The sequence below is a fragment of the Somniosus microcephalus genome, chromosome 2, assembly GCF_052327205.1.
Source record: "Somniosus microcephalus isolate GS21.2 chromosome 2, FLI_Smic_1.0, whole genome shotgun sequence".
Classification (NCBI taxonomy): Eukaryota; Metazoa; Chordata; class Chondrichthyes; order Squaliformes; family Somniosidae; genus Somniosus; species Somniosus microcephalus.
This window is the reverse complement of record NC_140988.1, coordinates 270195058-270217456: the sequence shown is the minus strand read 5'-3', so window position 1 is coordinate 270217456 and position 22399 is coordinate 270195058. Positions and strand designations below refer to the sequence as shown.

The 22399-nt window shown below is 48.3% G+C and overlaps 1 protein-coding gene across 1 annotated transcript in view; it reads left to right on the top strand.

Moving 5' to 3' along the window:
- The window catches only part of LOC147123380 (interleukin-6 receptor subunit beta-like), a 166900-nt gene that overhangs the window by 72152 nt on the left and 72349 nt on the right, over nt 1–22399 (top strand). Inside the window, exon 6 of the mRNA XM_085971978.1 lies at nt 14690–14853. Within this exon, the coding sequence (XP_085828104.1) occupies nt 14690–14853 (164 nt within the window). The remainder of the gene's footprint in view (nt 1–14689; nt 14854–22399) is intronic.

Genomic DNA, 22399 nt, shown 5'->3' with positions numbered 1-22399 from the left:
GATGAGGGCCACTCCCATGGATGCAGAGGAGCTTGTGGTGGTGCGTTTTGGACCTTCTGGCATCCTAGACAGCTCTTGGTTATTTCTTCGATGTCTCCATCAATAACTGGCCACCACACAAACGCTCTTGCTAGGTTCTTCATTTTCACTCCACCCAGATGCCCCTTGTGAAGCTCCTTTAGCACCTTCTGCTGAAGTTTGGGTGGAATCACCACTCTAGATCCACACATCAAGGTTCCTCAGCACACTGACAGCTGTTCTTTTCTTTGCGAAAATGCGGGCAGCGTTGGTTCGCCATGTGCTGGCCATCCCTCCACTGTTAAATCGTAGACTCGTGAGAGAGTCGGGTCATTTCTTGTTTCATTTTCGATCATCGAATTTGTTACTGGTAGACATTCCACTATGGATGAGTGGAACATCTCTACCGGGTCCACTGTAGCCGCCTCTTCTACTACTGGCAACGGTAGGCGCGATAACCCATCAGCATTTCCATGCTGTTTGGACCTTTTGTATTCGATGTCATATTGGTGTGCCCCAAGTAACACGGACCACCTCTGTAGCCTTTGCGCTGTCATAGTGGAAACGGCCTTGTTAGGGTTGAATATGGACACCAACGGCTGGTGGTCTGTCAGTAATGTGAACTTCTTGCCCTGCAGGTAATGATTGAATTTCTTTACTCCCCACACAAGGCTGAGGGCCTCCCTATCTATCTGAGCATAATTTCGCTCAGCGGAGGTCAATGATCGGGACGCAAATGCGACTGGCCTTTCCGAGCCATTTGGTAACTTGTGTGAAAGTACTGCTCCAATTCCATAAGGGGAAGCATCACAAGCTAGACGAAGAGGTAACGTTGGGTTGAAATGAGCCAACACTTCCTCAGAGGTAATCAACGCCTTGCTTCTGCAAAAGGCCTTCTTACAGTCCTCGCTCCACTTCCATGGTACTTCTTTCCGCAACAGAGCATTCAGCGGATGCAGCACCGTGGATAGATTTGGCAGAAACTTGTGGTAATAATTAATCAACCCCAGAAACGATCTCAACTGTGATACATTTTCCGGAGCGGGGGCCTTCACGACAGCTTCTATCTTGTCAGGTGACTTGTGCAGCCCCTCTTGGTCAATGACATGACCGCAGTACGAGATCCGTTTCTGGAAGAACTCGCATTTCTGGCGATTAACTCGAAGGCCATATTCCTTCAACCTGGTGAGCACCAGTTTCAAATTTGTGAGGTGTTCCTCCTCGTCTTCTCCCGTAATCAGGATATCGTCCAAGTAACACTGTGTGCTTGGAATACCCTGTAAGACCTGCTCCATGGCCCTCTGCCAAATTGCTGGAGCCGAAGCTACTCCAAAAACCAGTCTATTATAACGATACAAGCCTCTGTGCGTGTTGATTGTGAGATACTGGCGCGACTCTTCCTCGACTTCCATTTGTAAGTATACTTGTGCCAGGTCTATCTTGGTGAAGTGTTTCCCGCCAGACAATGAAGCAAAGATATCCTCAATCCGCGGGAGCGGGTATTGTACCGTGTGAAGCACCGGATTAACTGTGATCTTGAAGTCTCCGCAGATGCGGACCTTTCCCGGTCCCCCTGGCTTGTTACTTGATGAAGACTTCATGACGGGAACAATGGGCGTGGCCCACTCACTCCAGTCCATCTTAGACAGTACCCCTGAACGTTCAAGCTCTTCCAGTTCTGCCTCCACAGCAGGTCGTATCGCGTAAGGTACCGATCTGGCTTTGAAAAATTTTGGGCTTGCATGTTCTGCAATCTTGATTTTTGCTTTAATTCCTCTCAGTGTTCCCAGTCCTTGCTGGAATACCTCTTTAGCTTCGTCCAATATTCTGGACAACCGTTCAGGTTTGACATCTTCCTTTCCGGAATCTACCGTCATTGTGTTTAGTGAATGCCAGTCTATCTTTATTTTCCTGATCCACTCCCGTCCCAGAAGTGGTGGACCTCCCTTGGGCAGCACATACATGTCCATCCCTTGGTGATCTTTGTCCTTGTATCTCACCTTGACTTCTATCTTTCCGATGGGGTATACTCTGTGCCCCGTGTATGTCTGCAATACTATCTCCGTATCCCGTAGGGGAATATGTTTGAATAACTTTTTGTAATCTTGCTTATTCATGACCGTCAACGCCGATCCGGTGTCCACTTCCATCTTCACTTGGACTTTTGCAATCTGTAGTGTGACCCAGATAGTTTGTCGGTCAGCTTCTTTACTCACATTGTGAATCCTCAGACTACCCAGTTCCTTGCTGTTGGAGTCTGAGTCCGAATTCTGTTCATCTGGACTCTTCCCAGTCACCTTATGTACCTTTCTGTACTTCTTCTGCGGTGACTTATTATTGCTGGTCTTCTTTCCTGACCGGCATACCTTAGCTATGTGACCAAGCTTGCCACATTTTCTACATTCCTGGTTTTTAAACCAGCATTGGTTCTGGTCGTGTGTTGTCTTCCCACAACGATAACATTTCGTTGTACCCGAAGTCATTTGATCCACACTGAGTACCGCTGTCTTCCGCTGCATTTCCGCCGTGCCTCTCGCTGCGGCTTCGTTCGATGCTGCAATAAGGACAGCCTTATCAAGTGTAAGATCGTTCTCTTCGAGCAGTCGTTTTTGTGTTCCTTCCTTCGACATCCCGCACACGAACTTGTCTCTCAGTGCCTCTGTCAGATTTACCCCAAACTGACAGTATTTTGCTAGCCTACGCAGTTCAACCAGGTACTCCGCGTTGCTTTCCTCTTTTCGTTGCGTTCTCACGTAAAATTTTGATCGTTCCGCTAACATCAGCGGTGTGGGGTTAAAATGATCCTTCAGGACAGCAACAATATTAGCGAAAGACTGATCCGCCGGTTTAGCTGGTGATAGAAGATGCTTCAATAACCCGTATGTCTTCGCACCCATTGAGTTTAGTAAGGTTAGAGCTTTGTCATAATTTGCTATCTTATTGACCTTACAATATATCTCGATGCGTTCTACATACGTGGCCCAATCTTCCACATCGGAATCGAACCCGTTGATGTTACTACGCTTAGGCATCTTCACACTCTTCCTGAGAAACAACAACAAAATATTTCTTTAACTTTTTTTTCAAAATGGCGGTTTCCCGCGCTTGTCTTCTTTCCCCGCCCACTTTCAAAATGGCGGTTTCCCGCTTCTGTCTTCTTCCCCGCCTACTGGCGGCTTCCCGCGTTTCTTCCCCTGGCGGGAGGGGTAAGCTTTTCCCTTGGGCGACGACCGCTGGCTTTCGGGGTTCGCAGCCTGCGCGTCGGCTTCAGTGCGTTCCTTGTTCCCTTTTCTCGGCAGGGCAACCGGCGCTGGGTACAACCCGTTGACGGCGAACAGTTTCAGCCGCTGGGCTGGATCTCGCTCAGTCTCCCTCGCTCGGGCTCTGTCTCTCCCGCTCACTCGGGCTCTGTCTCTCCCTCAGCGGCTTCCAATCACGCCTCCCAGCCCTCTCGCAGTCCGGTGCTTTCCTCCCCGGCTGCGGCTGAGTTCACCGCGGTTTATTTATTTTTATATCTTCCCGCGCCTTATGATCCCGGTCGCAGCGCTTCGTGGCCTCGGTCGCTGCCCGGCCTTTTTCACTCCAATCGTGCCTCCCAGCCCTCTCGCAGTCCGGTGCTTTCCTCCCCGGCTGCGGCTGAGTTCACTGCGGTTTATTTATTTTTATATCTTCCCGCGCCTTACGATCCCGGTCGCAGCGCCTCGTGGCCTCGGTAGCTGCCCGGCCTTTTTCGCCGGTCACGGTCTAGCTGTCTCACGATGCCGTTGCGTCTCCCAGCCCGCTTGTACCGCGGCTTCCGTGCTCCACGCTGCCCCAGTCTCAGCGCCTCTGGGCCCGACTTCTGTCCGGCTCCTTTCCCCCGACCGTGGTCGAGTTCACCGCCCTTATCCTCCGTTTATTTTTTTTATTTTCCCTTTACTCACAGTCACCGTGGCCGACTTGCTTCTCGTGCTGATCGGCTCACTCACCACCGTGGCAGAAGGGACAATCAGTGCCTGTTACTGATGGAAGGCTTCGTGTCTGAATTCTTCCTTCTTCCTTGCTCTGCAGACTCGAGTTTTCTCTCAGCAGAACGACGAGGGCGGGTGCCTCTTCTCGACGCTCGTTAACTGCTTCGGAAGTATTGTTGCCGCAGGGTAAGATCGAACTCGTCGCCACTGTAAAGTCTGTAGGTATTATGGCGAATTAATACACAGACTACAAGAGTAACTTTAACAGGACTTTACTATTCGAAGGTCAGGGCGAATCTGCCCAATAAATCCTGACACAGCACTTATATACCGGTGTGGTCACCGTCGGTATTACAGTATACAGCAGCCAAGATAAAGTAGTGCCACACCTAAAATAGTTCTCTTAAAGGTGGACGGTTACATACAATAGTTCTCTTAAAGGTAGAACAGTTACATACACTACAGGATATAGATAGATTAAGTGAGTGGGTAAGAATTTGGCAGATGGAGTATAATGTGAGAAATTATGAAGTTATCCACTTTGGTAGGAAGAGTAGAAAAGAAAAATATTATTTAAATTGTGAAAGACTACAGAATGCGGCGGTACAGAGGGATTTGGGTGTCCTCGTACATGAAACACAAAAAGTTAACATGCAGGTGCAGCAAGTAATTAGGAAGGCAAATGGAATGTTGGCCTTTATTTCAAGGGGGATAGAGTATAAAAAGTAGGGAAGTCTTGCTACAACTGTAAAGGGCGCTGGTGAGACCACACCTAGAGTACTGCGTACAGTTTTGGTCCCCTTATTTAAGGAGGAATATACTTGCATTGGAGGCAGTTCAGAGAAGGCTCACGAGCTTGATTCCTGGGATGGAAGGCTTGTCTTATGAGGAAAGGTTGAGCAGGTTGGGCCTATACTCATAGATTTTAGAAGAATGAGAGGCGATCTTATTGAAACATATAAGATTCTGAGGGGGTTGGACAGGGTAGATGCTGAGAGAGAGGATGTTTCCCTTCATCAGGGAATCTAGAACGAGGGAGCATTATCTCAGAATAAGGGGTCGCCCATTTAAGACGGACATGAGGAGGAATTTCTTCTCTCAGAGGGTCGTGAATCTTTGGAATTCTTTACCCCAGAGAGCTGTGGAGGCGGAGTCATTGAATATATTCAAGGCTGAGATAGACAGAGATTTTTGAGCAACAGGGAGTCAAGGGTTATGGGGAGCGGGCAGGAAAGTGGAGTTGAGGCCAAAATCGGATCAGCCATAATCTCATGATGGCGGAGCAGGCTCGAGGGGCTGAATGGCCTGCTCCTGCTCCTATTTCTTATGTTCTTATGTTCTTATGTTCAGGGTGCAGTAGATGGCATGCAAATAGTATTGTGAGCTCCTACAATAAACTCTCTGAATGTTTTAAATAGAAAGGAGTTTCACTTGTTGAGTGTTTAAATAGTGTGTGATCAGCACCAAAGAATTCTCCATGTCCGTGTCAAAAGTGCAGGAAGTTGTCATGATGCCTTCATCCTCAGGAATTATAACCTTTCTGATCTGTTCAAGGAAGAGATTCAAGTGACAAAAATGGCTGTGGGTGATAAAGTGTACCCCTTGCTAACATAGATAATGTGAGTTGCAAGAATAGACGCTGAGGAATGCTACAAAAGACACATGCCTCTACTAGAGTTGTCATAGAGAGAACTATAGGCATCGTAAAGGGATGCATTTTCTGCTTAGATAGATCAGGAGGGGCTGTGCAATATATATTACACATCATGGTAGCTTGCAGTGCCCTGCACAACTTTCCTGTCCAAAAAGACTGCTTTGGAGACAGAAGAGCATAAAATGGAGTCTCATGAAGCTTGTCACTTGGAGGATTCCTCAGTGCTGACAGCAAAGCATTCTCCTTCATTTAAGTGTCTCCCATTGTCACCACTGTCATTATTCCATACCTTCGGGTCAAGTCCAGTTTCTTCAGTGTATTGCACAGCTTAGAACCTCACAGAATATCAGATCTCCTTGCCCCGACCATACCTGGTCCTCTCCTGAGCCACAATCATCTGTTTCCCTGTCAAGGAGCAAAAGTGTCATAGAATCATAGAAAGTTACAGCACGGAAGGAGGCCATTTCGGCCCAACATGTCCGCGCCGGCCAACAAAGAGCTATCAGCCTAATCCCACTTCCCAGCTCTTGGTCTGTAGCCCTGCAGGTTAGAGCATCCCAAGTGCACATCCAAGTACTTTTTAAATGTGGTTAGGGTTCCTGTCTCTACCACCTGATGTGCCTCAATAATTCCGAGACTCGAAGGTAGCAGAACAGAACAAGGCTTTTATTAACTTAGAACGAAGCACGTAAGCGAGAGAGATGTCGTCCTTCTGGAGATTGGGGCTAGACTGAAGCTAGCTTACAAACGGGGCCAGGTATGGGCGGAGCCCTACACACAGCACATTCCAGCACATTCCAGTATACAATACAGCACATTCCAGTACACAATACAATGAGGTCTGGGGGAAGGGAAATGACACTGAAACCGATCTCAGTCACAGGCAGTGATGAATGGAAATATTTCATCACATTCACCCCTTCTATAGATTTAGTCTGTTCGGGGGTTTGATAGTCCTCTGCGACCGACGTGGCTGTTGCGGTGCCGCGGGTGTCGGCTGGGTGTCCCCGGTAGCCTCCTGGGTCTCTGCCGGGGGTGCCGCCAGGGTTGTTGAAGGGGTAGTTGGTGGGGGTGCCGTTGGTCGGTGTTCTTCCGGGGGTGATGAAAGAGTAGTGGGTGGATAAGAGTTGCTGTGATCGTCGTTGCCGCTATTGCCGTGGTTGTTGTCGATGCCGGCTGGGGCGACGTCTTTTATGGACACGGTGTCCTCCCTTCCGTCGGCGTGCCGGACATATGCGTATTGGGGGTTGGCGTGGAGTAGGTGTACTGGCTCCACGAGAGGGTCCGTCTTGTGGCCCCTCACATGCCTTTGCACGAGTACCGGACCTGGGGTGGAGAGCCATGACGGCATGGATACGCCTGAGGTGGATTTCCGGGGAAAGACAAACATTCGTTCATGAGGCGTGGTATTAGTGGCCGTACACAATAGCGACCGTATCGAATGGAGCACATCCGAGAGGACTTCCTGCCAGCGGGAGATAGGGAGGCCCTTGGTCCTTAGAGCTAGAGTGACTGCTTTCCATACTGTCCCGTTCTCTCGCTCCACTTGGCCGTTACCCCGGGGGTTGTAGCTGGTGGTACGGCTCGTGGCGATCCCCCTGGACAGCATGTACTGGCGTAGCTCTTCACTCATGAAGGACGCCCCCCTATCCGTATGGATGTAGCTTGGCATACCGAACAGGCAGAACAGGCTGTTGAGGCATTTAATGACCGTGGCGCTGGTCATGTCTGGGCAGGGGAAGGCGAATGGGAACCGGGAGTATTCGTCCACAATGTTCAGGAAGTAAACATTGCGGTCGACGGACGGGAGGGGGCCCTTGAAATCTAAGCTGAGCCGCTCAAAGGGCCGTGTAGCTTTGATTAAGTGGGCTCTATCTGGGCGGTAGAACCGAGGCTTGCACTCAGCGCAAGTGCGGCAGTTCCTGTTCAGGGACCGAACTTCCTCAATCGAGTAGGGTAAGTTACGGGACTTTATGAAGTGGAACAGCCGCGTGACCCCTGGGTGGCAGAGGTCGTTGTGGAGGGTCTGTAGCCGATCCCCGGTGGCGCTGGCACACATCCCTCGTGAGAGGGCGTCAGGGGATTCGTTAAGGGCCCCTGGCCGGTAAATGATGTCGTACTCGAAGGTGGAGAGCTCGATCCGCCACCTAAGAATCTTATCATTTTTAATCTTCCCCCTCTGTTTATTATTGAACATAAACGCTACCGACCGCTGGTCGGTAAGTAGGGTGAAGCGTTTGCCGGCTAGGTAGTGGCGCCAGTGGCGCACTGCCTCCACGATGGCTTGGGCCTCCTTTTCCACGGAGGAGTGTCTGATCTCGGGCCCTTGGAGGGTCCTCGAGAAGAAAGCTACGGGCCGCCCCGCCTGGTTGAGGGTGGCCGCCAAGGCGAAGTCAGACGCATCACTTTCCACTTGAAATGGAGTGTTCTCGTCCACTGCCTGTAGCATGGCCCGCTCAATATCCTGCTTAATGCTTTTGAAGGCGGCGTGGGCCTCAGCAGAGAGCGGGAAAGAGGATGCTTTCAAGAGGGGGCGGGCTTTGTCAGAGTAGTTGGGGACCCATTGGGAATAATAAGAAAATAACCCCAGGCATCTTTTCAGGGCTTTGGGAGTGTTGGGCAGGGGCAGCTCCCGTAGGGGGCGCAATCGGTCGGGGTCTGGTCCGATTTCCCCATTCTCCACCACGCTGCCTAGTATGCAGAGGCGCGTGGTGTTGTAAACGCACTTGTCCTCGTTGTAGGTGAGGTTGAGTTTTTGTGCGGTTTTCAGGAACCTCTCGAGGTTCGAGTCGTGATCCTGCTGGTTATGACCGCAGATGGTGACGTTGTCAAGGTAGGGGAAGGTTGCCTGCAAGTGGTGGTCATCGACCATGTGGTCCATCTCCCTCTGGAAGACCGAGACCCCATTCGTCACCCCAAAGGGGACTCTGAGGAATTGGTAGAGGCGTCCGTTCGCCTCGAAGGCGGTGTACGGGCGGTCCTCTGGTCTGATAGGGAGCTGGTGGTACGCTGACTTGAGGTCGATGGTGGAGAACACCCGGTATTGGGCGATTTGGTTCACCATTTCTGATATGCGGGGTAGCGGGTAGGCGTCTAGTAGGGTGTACCTGTTGATCGTTTGACTATAGTCGATCACCATCCGTTTCTTCTCACTACCCCTTACCACTACCACTTGGGCGCGCCACGGGCTGTTGCTGCGTTCAATAATGCGCTCTTTCAGGAGCCTGTCTACCTCGGTCGCGATAAACCGCCTGTCCTCCCAGCTGTACCTCCTGCTTTTGGTCGCTATTGGCCGGCAGTTAGGGGTAAGGTTCGCGAATAGCGAAGGCGGCTTTACCTTCAGGGTAGCCAGACCGCACACTGTGAGGGGCGGCTGGGACCCACCGTACTTGAGCGTGATGCTTTGGTGGTTGCACTGGAAATCCAGGCCCAAGATCACGCTCGCACATAGGTTCTTCATGATTAATACTTTAAAATTATCATATACAGTTCCGTTAACGCACAATTGTACCGTGCAGTAACCCAGAATGGTCGATGTCTGGGTTTTGTCAGCCATAGAGATGGTACCCTGAGTAGGGACCACCTTTAGGGAGAGTTGTTGTGCCAGTTCTGGGTGGATAAAGCTCTCCGTGCTTCCACTGTCAATTAAGCATTTAACCCGGCACCCGTTTACCTCGATGTCCACCATTGATCTGGATAGCGGGTGCAGCCTGGTCTGGTCCACTGTGACCGATGCCACTGTAGGGCCCTGATCGATACAAGATGGCGTCCACGCTGTCTGCTCACAAGATGGCGGACCCCACGAGGCCGGGCAAGATGGCGTCCAAGATGGCCGCTCCCACGGCGCACATGCGGCGGTGGCGGGTTTTCCGGCGGGGTTCCCTCTGCACACCTTCCCGAAGTGCCCCTTCTTACCGCACTTAAAGCAGGTGGTGCCTTTCGCCGGGCACAGGTTTCTGGTGTGCTTTGGCTGCCCGCAGAAGTAGCAGTTGGGTCCCTGACGCGTCGCGGCTGTCGTAGGGCTTCTGGGGGGAGAGCGGGGCCCAGCCGGTGTCGGGCTGTCGGGCGGGGAAGATGCCTTCCAAGATGGCGGCGCACACGTGGCGGCGTGGACGGCGCGGGCTGAAGAGTAGGCGTCCGAGTTTCTCTGGGCCACATCCAGGGATCGCGCGGTGTCCGCAGCCTGTTTCAGGTCCAACCCCGTTTTTTCCAGCAGTCTTTGCCGGATGTAAGTGGAGCTGAGGCCTGTGATGAAGGCATCGCGAACAAGCTCGTCAGTGTACACCGCGGCTTTTACATCTCGGCACTTGCAGTCTTTGCCAAGCATTTTCAGGGTGCTTAGGAACTCCTCCACCGATTCCCCAGGTCGCTGTGCGCGGGTGGCGAGCAGGTGCCTAGCATACACCTCATTCGTAGGCTGCTGGTAATGCACCTTTAAGATGTCGCAGGCGGCCAGGTACGTCTCGGCGTCTTGGATGAGGGGGTAAACCCGGTGGCTTACCCAATTCCGCAGAATTCCGAGTCTCATCCTTGCAACGTCCGTAGCGTCTTTGACGGCTGCGGAATTGTCCAGGAAGAATTCCATACACTCAAACCAGTGTCCGAAGCGTGCTGATGCATCCGGAGCATGTTGATCCAAATACAAATGTTCGGGTTTCAGGAGTTGATCCATAGTGTTGAAAAAATAAGTTAATAAAATTGATGTGCCTCAATAATTCCGAGACTCGAAGGTAGCAGAACAGAACAAGGCTTTTATTAACTTAGAACGAAACACGTAAGCGAGAGAGATGTCGTCCTTCTGGAGATTGGGGCTAGACTGAAGCTAGCTTACAAACGGGGCCAGGTATGGGCGGAGCCCTACACACAGCACATTCCAGCACATTCCAGTATACAATACAGCACATTCCAGTACACAATACAATGAGGTCTGGGGGAAGGGAAATGACACTGAAACCGATCTCAGTCACAGGCAGTGATGAATGGAAATATTTCATCACACCACCCTTTCAGGCAGTGAGTTCCAGACCCCCACAACCCTCTGGGTGAAGAAATTTCCCCTCAAATCCCCTCTAAATCTTCCACCAATTACTTTAAATCTGTGCCCCCTGGTTTTTGATCTCTCTGCTAAGGGAAATGGGTCCTTTCTATCCACTTTAACTATGCCCCTCATAATTTTATACGCCTCTCCCCTCAGCCTCCTCTGTTCCAAGGAAAACAGACCCAGCCTATCCAGTCTTTCCTCATAGCTAAGATTCTCTACTCCCGGCAACATCCTTGTAAATCTTCTCTGTACCCTCTCTAGTGCAATCACATCTTTCCTGTAATGTGGTGACCAGAACTGCACGCAGTACTCTAGCTGAGGCCTAACTAGTGTTTTATACAGTTGAAGCATTACCCCCCCTACTCTTGTATTCTGTGCCACAGCTAATAAAGGCAAGCATTCCGTATGCCTTCTTAACCACCTTATCTACCTGGCCTGCTACCTTCAGGGATCTGTGGACATGCACTCCAAGGTCCCTTTGTTCCTCTGCACTACTCAGTGTCCTACCATTTAATGTGTATTCCCTTTCCTTGTTAGCCCTCCCCAAATGCATTACCTCACACTTCTCTGGATTGAATTCCATTTGCCACTGTTCAGCCCACCTGACCAATTTATTGATATCTTCCTGCAGGCTACAGCTTCCTTCTTCAGTATCAATCACACAGCCGATTTTAGTATCATCTGCAAATGTCTTAATCATACCCTCTATATTCAAGTCAAGATCGTTGATATATACCACAAAAAGCAAGGGACCTAGTACTGAGCCCTGTGGAACCCCACTGGAAACAGCCTTCCAGTCACAAAAACACCCATCAACCATTACTCTCTGCTTCCTGTCTCCGAGCCAGTTTTGAATCCAACTTGACACTTTGCCCTGGATCCCATGGGCTTTTAACTTCGTGACCAGTCTGCCATGTGGAACCTTATCAAAAGCCTTGCTAAAGTCCATATAAATTACATCATCTACCTCATCTACCCTCCTTGTTACCTCCTCAAAAAATTCAATCACGTTTGTCAGACACGACCTTCCCTTAAATCCGTGCTGACTATCCTTGATTAATCCGTGTCTTTCGAAATGAAGATTTATCCTGTCCTTCAGAATTCTTTCCAATAATTTTCCCACCACCGAGGTTAGGCTGACTGGCCTGTAATTACTCGGTCTATCCTTTTCTCCCTTTTTAAACAAGGGTACCACATTAGCAGTCCTCCAGTCCTCCGGCACCACACCTGAAGCCAGAGAGGATTGAAAAATGATGGTCAGGGCCTCTGCTATTTCCTCTTTTGCTTTGCTTAACAGCCTGGGATACATTTCATCTGGGCTTGGGGATTTATCCACTTTTAAAGCTGCTAAACCCCTTAATACTTCCTCTCTCACTGGCCTAGAAATTGGGTTTTGGCTTAGCCAGGGCTTTAGCGCCGGAAATTAGTGCCGGCGCTAAGTCCCCTGCGCGCGCCAAAAATTCAGTGGCGCCGCGCCCAAACGGCTGCCGGCGCTACTGAAGGGACTTAGCGCCTGGAAAAGGGCGCTAACTGCCGTTTCGCGCCGCAATTCCGGCGCTGCGGCACCCGATGCGGTGCGGCAGGCTGGGGAAGTGCAGGCCTCCTCCTTCCATTAAGGAGGAGCTGCCTGCACCCGGCCGCGGCCCGCGCAAATCTGCTTAAAAATGAGCCCGGCACCTCGGACAAGTGCCGGGCTTGCATCTGTTCCGGGGGGGGGGGGGGGAGAGAAGTCCGGGGAGGGAGCTGCGGGCAGGCGGCCGGCGGGAAAGCGGCCGGCCGCCGCGGGGCCTTTAATGCGCTGGCGCTAACTGCAGTAAGGCACCTCTGACAAAACGCTGGTTGCGGCTGCCACGGGCGAGGCGGCCGCAACTCAATTTCGGAGTTCGGGCGGGTTACCACGGCAACCGGGACGCTGCGCACACCGATGACGTCATCGGTGCCGGCGCAGCGCTACCGGAGCAACGCCGATTTAGGGCCCCAGGGAATTTCACTACTGGCCATAACTCCGGCGCAAGGCCCTCTAGTGCCTCAAATGAGGCGCTAAGGCTACTGAATTTTCAGCCGACTATGTTTATTTCATCTAATATTTCACACTCCTCCCCCCTGATAGCAATGTCTGCTTCGCCCCTCCCCTTTGTGAAAACAGACGCAAAGTATTCATTAAGAACCCTACCGACGTCTCCCGCCTGCACACACAGATTACCCTCATGATCTCTAATAGGCCCTACCCTTTCTTTAGTTATCCTCTTACTCTTAATATATTTATAAAACATTTTTGGGTTTTCCTTGATTTTACATGCCAAGAATTTTTCATGCTCTCTCTTTGCTTTCCTAATACCCTTTTTAATTGCACCCCTGCACTTTCTGTACTTCTCTAAAGATTCTGGAGTATTTAGCCTTCGGTATCTGTCATACACCTCCCTTTTTTTCTTTATCCTACCTTGTATGTCCCTAGACATCCACGGGGCTCTAGATTTGTTAGTCCCACCTTTTTTCTTTAAGGGCACATGTTTGGTCTGAACCCTCCGGATCTCCTCCTTGAATGCTTCCCACTGCTCTGACACTGATTTACCTTCAAGTAGCTGTTTCCAGTCCACTATGGCTAAATCCCCTCTGTGCTTAGCAAAATTTGCTTTTCCCCAACTTAGAATTTTTTATTCCTGGTCTATCCTTGTCCTTTCCCATAACTACCTTAAATCTAACAGAATTATGGTCACTAGCACCAAAATGCTCCCCCACTGATATGCCTTCTACCTGCCCAGCTTCATTCCCTAAAACTAACCCAGAACCGCCCCCTCCCTTGTTGGGCTTGCTACATACTGGCTAAAAAAGTTCTCTTGGATGCATTTTAGGAATTCTGCACCCTCTATACCCTTCACACTAATTTTATCCCAGTTAATATTGGGGTAGTTGAAATCCCCCACTATTACTGCCCTATAGTTTTTGCACTTCTCAGAAATTTGTCTACATATTTGCTCTTCTATCTCCCTCTCACTGTTTAGGGGTCTGTAGTATACTCCCAGCAGTGTGATCGCCTCTTTTTTGTCTTTCAATTCGACCCTTATGGCCTCGTTTGATGATCCCTCCAACATATCCCTCTTCACAGCTGTAATAGTTACTTTAATCAATACCGCGACCCCTCCTCCCTTTTTACCTCCCTCTCTATCCCGTCTGAAAATCCTGTAACCAGGGATGTTGAGCTGCCATACCTGCCCCTCTTTCAGCCATTTCTCTGTAATAGCTATAATATCATAGTCCCAAGTATCTACCTGTGCCCTCAGCTCATCTGCCTTGTTCGCTATACTCCTTGCATTGAAGTATATACCATTTAGTACAGGCAAACCTCCTTGTTGACTACTATCTAGCCCTTGATTCCTCTGTCCTTCCAATTTACTTTCTCCTTCCCCAATCATACAATTGTTCCATCTCACCTTGTATAAAAAGATAAACCTCACAGTCAAACCAGCAACCACCTGCTATTTCCCGACCATTATTCTTCATTCCACATTCATTTTCCTTGTTCCGCTACCTACTGCTTGGCACCACTGTGCCACGGTGCCAGCTCTTCCAAGACAGACTGCAGGGCCACCTGAACTTCTGCTTGGGGTGCTGCTGCCATCTCATCTATGGCACAGCAGCACAAATACAATAAAGATGAAGACCACCAGAAAGTAAATTACAGCTTTTGGCAGGTGTAAATAGATTTAGAAACAACCATTCTTTCCCAGAAGCTTTCAAGATAAAAAAAAGGTCACTTTGAAAGCCCTGATTTTCTCCTGCAGCTTCTGTTGTCCCTGCACCATTAAGATTGCTGCTGCCTTTATGCCTTTAAGGCCCAAGAGTGTACCCATCCGTGTGCCCGCTGTGCATCTGCAATAATTGCACCTGGTCAGCAATGGGGGAGGAAAATCGGCCTCATGAAGTCTTGTCACTTATGTTTATATTATAACCAGGAAAAGAAAAAGTAAATGATTTCTTTTGATGCTATTTTAGTTTGATGTAAGTTTTTACTTGTTTGTTTTTCAGCGAAAATATGAGCAGAGAGACCTGTCCTAACTCGAAGAAGAACACATGCTCCTTTATTTACCCACATATGTACATTACTGGACAGCTCCAAATTATTGTAATGGCGCAGAATGCTCTCGGCAAAGTTTACTCTGATTCTTTAGACCTGGATGTTTGGCACACATGTAATTACCAGTATTTCTACAATATTGTATGGTCATTTTCACAGCCAGTTGTAAACGTGAAGGAGTCACATAAATATGCAGAAAAAATAGAAAATAGTTTATAAGTTATTTTTGTATTGCACACTTTCCAAATGACAATACAAAAGATATGCATACAAAGTTGAACTATTCAATAAGCAATGAATATTTAACAAAGGCCAACCTAAGTCATGATAGATAATCAAAGATGAGAAACTTTTTAGCTTTGAGTTCACAGACAGTGCCAAAATAGGAGACAGAGCAAACAATGTACAGCAATGTAGGCATATTCCAAACTATTTGTCTCCTTTTGGTAACTGATTGATAGGTGGCAGATCTAGTTCCATGTGGATAAGTGTAATGAAATTGGGAGCAAAGAGCCAAAACATGTCAGAATAATTCCACAATCTCGTGCTCCCAGCAGTGACCTGGACTCATGGGGAGCTCTGTTCTGTTCTGTGCTCACTGTGACCACAGCTCCCTGCCATTACCCATATAATATGTTAAATGGAACAGCCGTGCAGCTTGCTGATAAATATAAGAACAGAACAGCATAAGAAATAGGAGCAGGTGTAGACCAAACGGCCTCTCGAGCCTGCTCCGACATTCAGTAAGATCATGGCTGATCTTCTACCTCAACTCCACTCTCCTGCACTATCCCCATATCCCTTGATTCCCTTAATATCCAAAAATCTATCGATCTCTGCCTTGAATATACTCAACGACTGAGCATCCACTGCCCTCTGGGGTAAAGAATTCCAAAGATTCACCACCCTCTGAGTGAAGAAATTTCTCTTCATCTCAGTCCTAAATGGCCGACCCCTTATTCTGAGACTGTGACCCCTAGTTCTAGATTCCCCAGCCAAGGGAAACATCCTCCCTGAATCTACCCTGTCAAGCCCTGTAAGAATTTTGTATGTTTCAATGACATCACCTTTCATTTTTCTAAACTCTAGAGAATATAGACCTAGTCTTACATAGGGTTACATAGGATATACAGCACAGAAACAAGCCATTCGGCCCAACCAGTCTTGTCTGGTGTTTATGCTCCACTCGAGCCTCCACCCATCTTTCCTCATCTAACTCTATCAGCATAACCCTCTATTCCCTTCTCCCTCATATGCTTATCTAACCGCCCCTTAAATGTATCTATACTATTCATTTTAACTGTTCCCTGTGGTAGAGAGTTCTACATTCTCACCACTCACTGGTTAAAGAAGTTTCTTCTGAATTCCCTATTGGATTTTTTGGTGACTATCTTATATTGATGGCCTCTAGTTTTGCTCTTGCCCACAAGTGGAAACACTCTCTGTATCTACTCTATCAAAACCTTTCATGATTTTGAAGACCTCTATTAGGTCAGCCCTCAGCCTTCTCTTTTCAAGAGAAAAGAGACCCAGCCTGTTCATCCTTTCCTGATAGGTGTACCCTCGCATTTCTGGTATCATCCTTGTAAATCTTCTCTGCACCCTGTCCAGTGCCTCTATATCCTTTTTATAATATGGCGACCAGAATTGCACACAGTACTCTAAGTATGGTCTAACCAAGGTTCAATACAAGTTTAGCATAACTTCACTACTTTTCAATTCTATCCCTCTAGAAATAAACCCGAGTGCTTGGTTTGCCTTTTTTATGGCCTTGTTAACCTGTGTTGCTACTTTTAGTGATTTGTGTATTTGTACTCCAATATCCCTTTGTTCCTCTACCCAATATAGATTTTTATTTTCCAAATAATATGTGACCTCCCTATTTATTTATTATTATATTTTTCGTTTCTAGATGTTCTTCTATTTTATCCTTTAGTAGGGATTCCATTATTTTTCCTACCACCGATGTTAAGCTGACTAGCCTATAGTTCCCTGGACATGTTCTGTCTCCCTTCTTAAATATAGGTATTACATTAGCTATCTACCAGTCCTCTGGCACTACACCTTTTTCTAATGAATTGCTAAATATGTGTGGTAATGCCTCTGATATTTCTTCCCTAGATTCTTTTAAAATGCACAGATGTAATCCGTCCGGATCAGGGGTTTTATCCTCTTTGAGTTTCATTAGTTTATTTAGTATATTTCCTTGTTTTATTCTAAATGCACTTAACTCATTACTAATCTCATCATCTGATGTTAGCTCCACCTGATCTACCTGGTAAATACTGAAGCAAAGTAATTATTTAATATTTCTGCCATCTCTCTATTGCTGCCTGTGGTATTATCCTCTCTATTCCCATCCCGACCTTCCTTTTTTTATTTATGTGCCTGTAAAATATTTTACTATTTTGTTTTATGTTCCTTGATAATTTAATTTCATAGTTCCTCTTTGCCTTCCTAATTTTTTTTTTGACTTCTCTCCTAATCCCTTCATATTCTTCCTTATCATGCTCTCCCCTGCTGTCCATGTACTTAATGTATGCCTCTTTCCTTACCCTCAATTTTTCCCTTATAACATTATTCATCCATGGTGTCTCATTAGTGTTTAGCTTGTTCTTGTTTATTAGCGGAATATATTTTTCCTGGACTCTGTTGAACACCGTTTTAAATGTTTCCCATTGCTGTTCTACATCATTGTTTGCCAATACTGTTGTCCATTTTATTTTCCTAAGTTCTATTCCCAGCCCCTAAAAATCAGCTTTTCTCCAATCTATTACCCTGGTCTTTGTCATACCTATATCCTTCTCAATTATTATCTTAAAGCATATTAAATTATGGTCACTATTGCCTAGATGTTCCCCTACTTTTACTTCTCTTATCTGCTCTGGTCCTTTCCCCATTACTAGATCCAGTAGCGAATCATCCCTTGTTGGGCTTTTTACATATTGGGTTAGAAAGGAGTCCTGTACACATTGTAGGAACTCCATTCCCTTATCCCCTTTACTTACTACCTCTACTGCCCAATTAATATCTGGGTAGTTGAAAACCTCCATGATTATTATTTTATGTTTTTTACTAATTTCCCTCATTTGTCTGCATATTTCTTCCTCCACCTCTCTTCCACTATTAGGTGACCTGTAGACTACCCCTATTAGTGTGATTAATCCTTTATTATCTTTTAACTCTATCCACATGGATTCTATTTCTGTCTTGCTGATAGCTGCATCACTTTTTCCTACTGCCATTATGTTATCCCTAATAAGTACAGCTACTCCACCTCCCCTTTTCCCCTCTCTATCTTTTCTAAATATGTTATACCCTGTAATGTTTAATCCCAGTCCTGATTTTTCTGTAGCCATGTCTCAGTAATCCCTATTATCTCTGGTTCCTCACAATGCATGATTGCCTCTAGCTTCCCTGTTTAATTACGGATACTGTGTGCATTGCTGTACAGACAGATTAACTCATTTTTAATCGCAGTTCCTCTCACTTTATTATTAACTTTTTTTATTATTTGGATGTGGGTGTTGCTGGCAAGACCAATATTTATTGCCCATCCCTAGTTGCCCTTAAGAAGGTGGTGGTGAGCCGCCTTCTTGAACCACTGCAGTCTGTGTGGTGGAGGTACTCTCACAGTGCAGTTAGGGAAGGAGTTCCAGGATTTTGATCCAGCGAAGATTAAGGAATGCCGATATACTTCTAAGTCAGGATGGTGTGTGACTTGGAGGGGAACTTGGAGGTGGTGGTGTTCCCATGAGCCTGCTGTCCTTGTCCAATGAGCCCCAATCCTTCTAGGTGGTAGAGGTCGCGGGTTTGGGAGAACTTTTTAAACTCCTGGGCCTAGAAATTGGGTTGGGGCGCCAAAGTGGTGCCAAAGTCGCCTGAGCGCAGGATTTAGCGCAGCGTTCGAGGCTTTAGCGATCGTCAGATATTCAGTTTCATTGCCCCTAGAGGGAGACGGGGCGAGGCTCGAGGCGCTCCGCGTCCCTCTTAGGGCGCTGAAATTGAATATCGCAGCGCAAAGTGCGGCAGCGCCACACGCTGCGGCACGGCATGCTGCGGTACTACAGGCCTTCCTCCCATTGTTAAGGGGGAGGGGCCTGCAACAGCGCGATCCCCGCTCGCGAGTGCCGGCAAACGAGCCCGGCACCAAGGAGAAGTGCCGGGCTCTCGGGAAACAGCCGGCAATGCCGCGGGGGTGGGGTCAGGAGGCCGGGGACGGAGGTGCTGGCAGGCAGCCGCCGAAAAAGGCGGCCGCCCCGCACCTCCACCTTAACTTGCACCGCTGCCGGCACAGCAAGGCCCCGTGAACCGGGCGCGGGTAGCGAACGGCGCAACTGCGGCGTTCGCTACCAAATATTGCGAATGGGGCACTGCGCACACCGATGACGTCATCGGTGGTGGCGCAGCGCAAATGGCTAATGCCACCATTAGCGCCCCTGCTGAATATCGCGGGAGGCGCAGCCAATGGCGCCACAGCCACTGACTGCCTCTTTAGGCACTAACAGGTGGCGCTACTCACCCAATTTCCCCCCCCTGTTCTATAACTCTATTACCACATCTCTAATAATAGACTCTAGCATTTTTCCTACTACTGATGTCAGGCTAACTGGTCTATAGTTCCCCATTTTCTCTCTCCCTCCTTTCTTAAATAGTGGAGTTACATTTGCTACCTTCCAATCTGCGGGAACCATTCCAGAATCTATGGCATTTTGGATGATGACAACGAATGCATCCACTGTCTCTATAGCCACCTCTTTTAAAACCCTAGGATGTAGGCCATCAGGTCCAGGGGATTTATCGGCTTTCAGTCCCATTAATTTCTCCAGTACTATTTCCTTACTAATACTAATTCCTTTCAGTTCCTCATTCTCACTAGACCCTTGGTTCTCCACTATTTCCGGAATGTTTTTTGTGTCTTCTTCCATGAAGACAGACACAAAGGCCGTGATTTTATTGGCACAGAGAGGGCGGGTTTGGAGGCGGGTCAAGGGTTAAAATAGTTTTGATTGATGGCAGATTGCGATCCCACTGTCAACCCGCCTCCATGCCACTTTGCCAAATGCCGGCTCTGGGAGTCCCGATCGGTCCTGCCACCAAGCGGCAGGAGAGGCCCTTAAGGCAGTTAACAGCTTGTTAACTGCCTGGATAAGCCTATTTTACCAGCGGTTTTCGATTTTATAACATTTTCTGCGTGTTCCACGCCGTTCCCAAACCATGCCAGCTGATTGTGCCGGGTTCACCAAGTGGCTAACTTCTTGACAGCTGCATCTCCAGCATAAAAACGGAGCTCTAACATGGCTCACTTACAGATGACAGAACATTGTTTTTTCAGGTCTTGGAAAACTTTTTGCAGGTCTACTGATTTTGTAAGTGATGAAGCTGAGATCCATCTCCACTGTGACCTCCTGGGAAAACCCTCCCCCACGTTGACTGAGTGCTTATAACTTCTATTCCTCAACTGACATATCTACCAGCAGCATAGGAACCAGTTATACCCTGTCATCCTGGTCCTCAGATTCAGAGGAAGAGCAGCAGAGCAGCAGCAGAACCAGGCACACCAGCAGCAGCAACAACAGGAGTGCCAACCTCCTCCTCACCCACCTGATGCTGCACAGGGCAGAGGGCATCAGCGCAGGCCTGCCGCAGGAGATACCCCCAACACAGGGTTTACAGGTTGAGGATGAGCTTCTTCAACATGCCTGAGCAGCAGTGCCAAAGGAGGCTGAGACTTTCACGAGAGGTAGTTGCTGATATCTGTGCAATGCTGCACCAACACCTGGAGCCCAGAGGAGCAGGTGGATACCCCTTACCAATGGCTATCAAAATCACCACCGCCCTCAATATTTTTGCTTCAGGGTCTTTCCAGGGCTCATCAGCAGACATCAGCGGCATCTCCCAGTTGGCCGCATGTGGTGTATGTGCCTTTAAGAGCCCCCTGTGTACTGTAATGCCAGTAATGGCCACTCGGGCTATATAAGCCTGTATAGTGTCTTGTATCTGTTAGTTCACCTCCAGACTTTGTTCAGTAAATACCTGTGAAACCAACTCCTGCATTCCGTGTCTCCATTAACACACGGACACAACAGTGGCGACAAATTGGAAACGGACTTACCTGCAATTCGGCAGCACCTCAAGGAGATCGATTCCTCAGACGAAAGTCGAAGAAAAACAAGAAAGAAAAAACTGTGGTTTCACCAGCTAGCCGAGCTGGTGGCAGATACTGCAATAATCCTTCCTGGGCGGCGGGCTGGGGCTCGATCGGCTGGCTCTGCAGCGGGGCCGAGCAGCGAAGGCGGAGGCAAACAGAGACGGAGGGTGGAGCACTCGGGAGACGGCCGGCGCTGCAAAGCAGGTCGGCGTTCGGACCAAGCAGAGGGAGGGAAAAGTCCCAGAGAGGCCGGCGGGAACGAGTCTCCACCTATTAAAAATACCTGTTTAAATAAAAACCGCGGAGAACAGCGTTGTCAGCAGCAGCAGCGGCGGGAAAGCGCGGGAGGCGCCATTTTTTTTTCAGGATGCCTAAGACTGGCAATATTACTGCTTTCGATAGCGATATAGAGGATTGGACCACATATGTGGAAAGAGTGGCGGTATATTGCACAGCAAATGAAATAGAGGATGATAAAAAGGCATCAGTACTTCTAAATCTAATGGGCGCAAGGACATACGGGCTGTTACGAAACTTAATCACTCCAGCCAAACCGAGGGACAAGACTTTTAAGGAGATTGTTGATACCCTACAGGAGCACTTAAACCCAACACCGCTGTTGATAGCAGAACGATTCAAATTCTTCAGGAGGAATCAGCACAAGAATGAAAATAACGCTGATTACCTCACCGAATTAAGAAAGCTGTCAAAGCACTGCCAATTCGGGGCAGGACTGGCAGGTTCTCTTCGAGACAAATTCGTCTGCGGTCTCCTAAGTGAAGGAACACAGAAAAGGCTACTTTCTGAGAAAGATTTGACACTGGACAAGGCTTTCAGTGTGGCTGTATCATACGAAGCAGCCGCAAGAGGAGCTGCAGAGATACAGCAAAAGCCACAGGACTTCGGCACCCATGAAATGACACAGGGTTTCGAGAGATGTTATCGCTGCGGCAGATCCAACCATGACCAGAGGGACTGCTGGCTCAAGGACAAAACATGCAGGCAATGCAGAAAGATTGGACACATTGCACGTGTATGCCGACCTGGAAACAAAAAATCCACGGACAGGAAAAAAATCAATAAGGCAAAGCACAGAAAGGTACAAATGATGATGGACAGTAGCTCCGAAGACCAGAAGAGCGATATTGACTCCGGAAACAAGAGACTAAGCTGTCTCAAATTACATAATGCAATTGCCAAAGAAGATTACCAGACCATTTGGGTTACCCTCACAATAGCAGGGTCCCCAGTTAAAATGGAGCTAGATACAGGATCAGCTCTGACCGTCATAAGTCGACGGGATTACGAGCGGCTATTTCCGCATATACCTTTGAAAGACACATCCATTATCTTGAAAACATATACGGGGCAGAAAGTATACCCCAAAGGGAAAATAAGGGTGCCTGTTGTATACAACGGCAAGGAAATACAGAAGTTGTATTTATACGTTCTGCAAGATGGTGGTCCACCGCTGTTGGGACGTGAATGGATCAGGAAGATACGTTTAGAC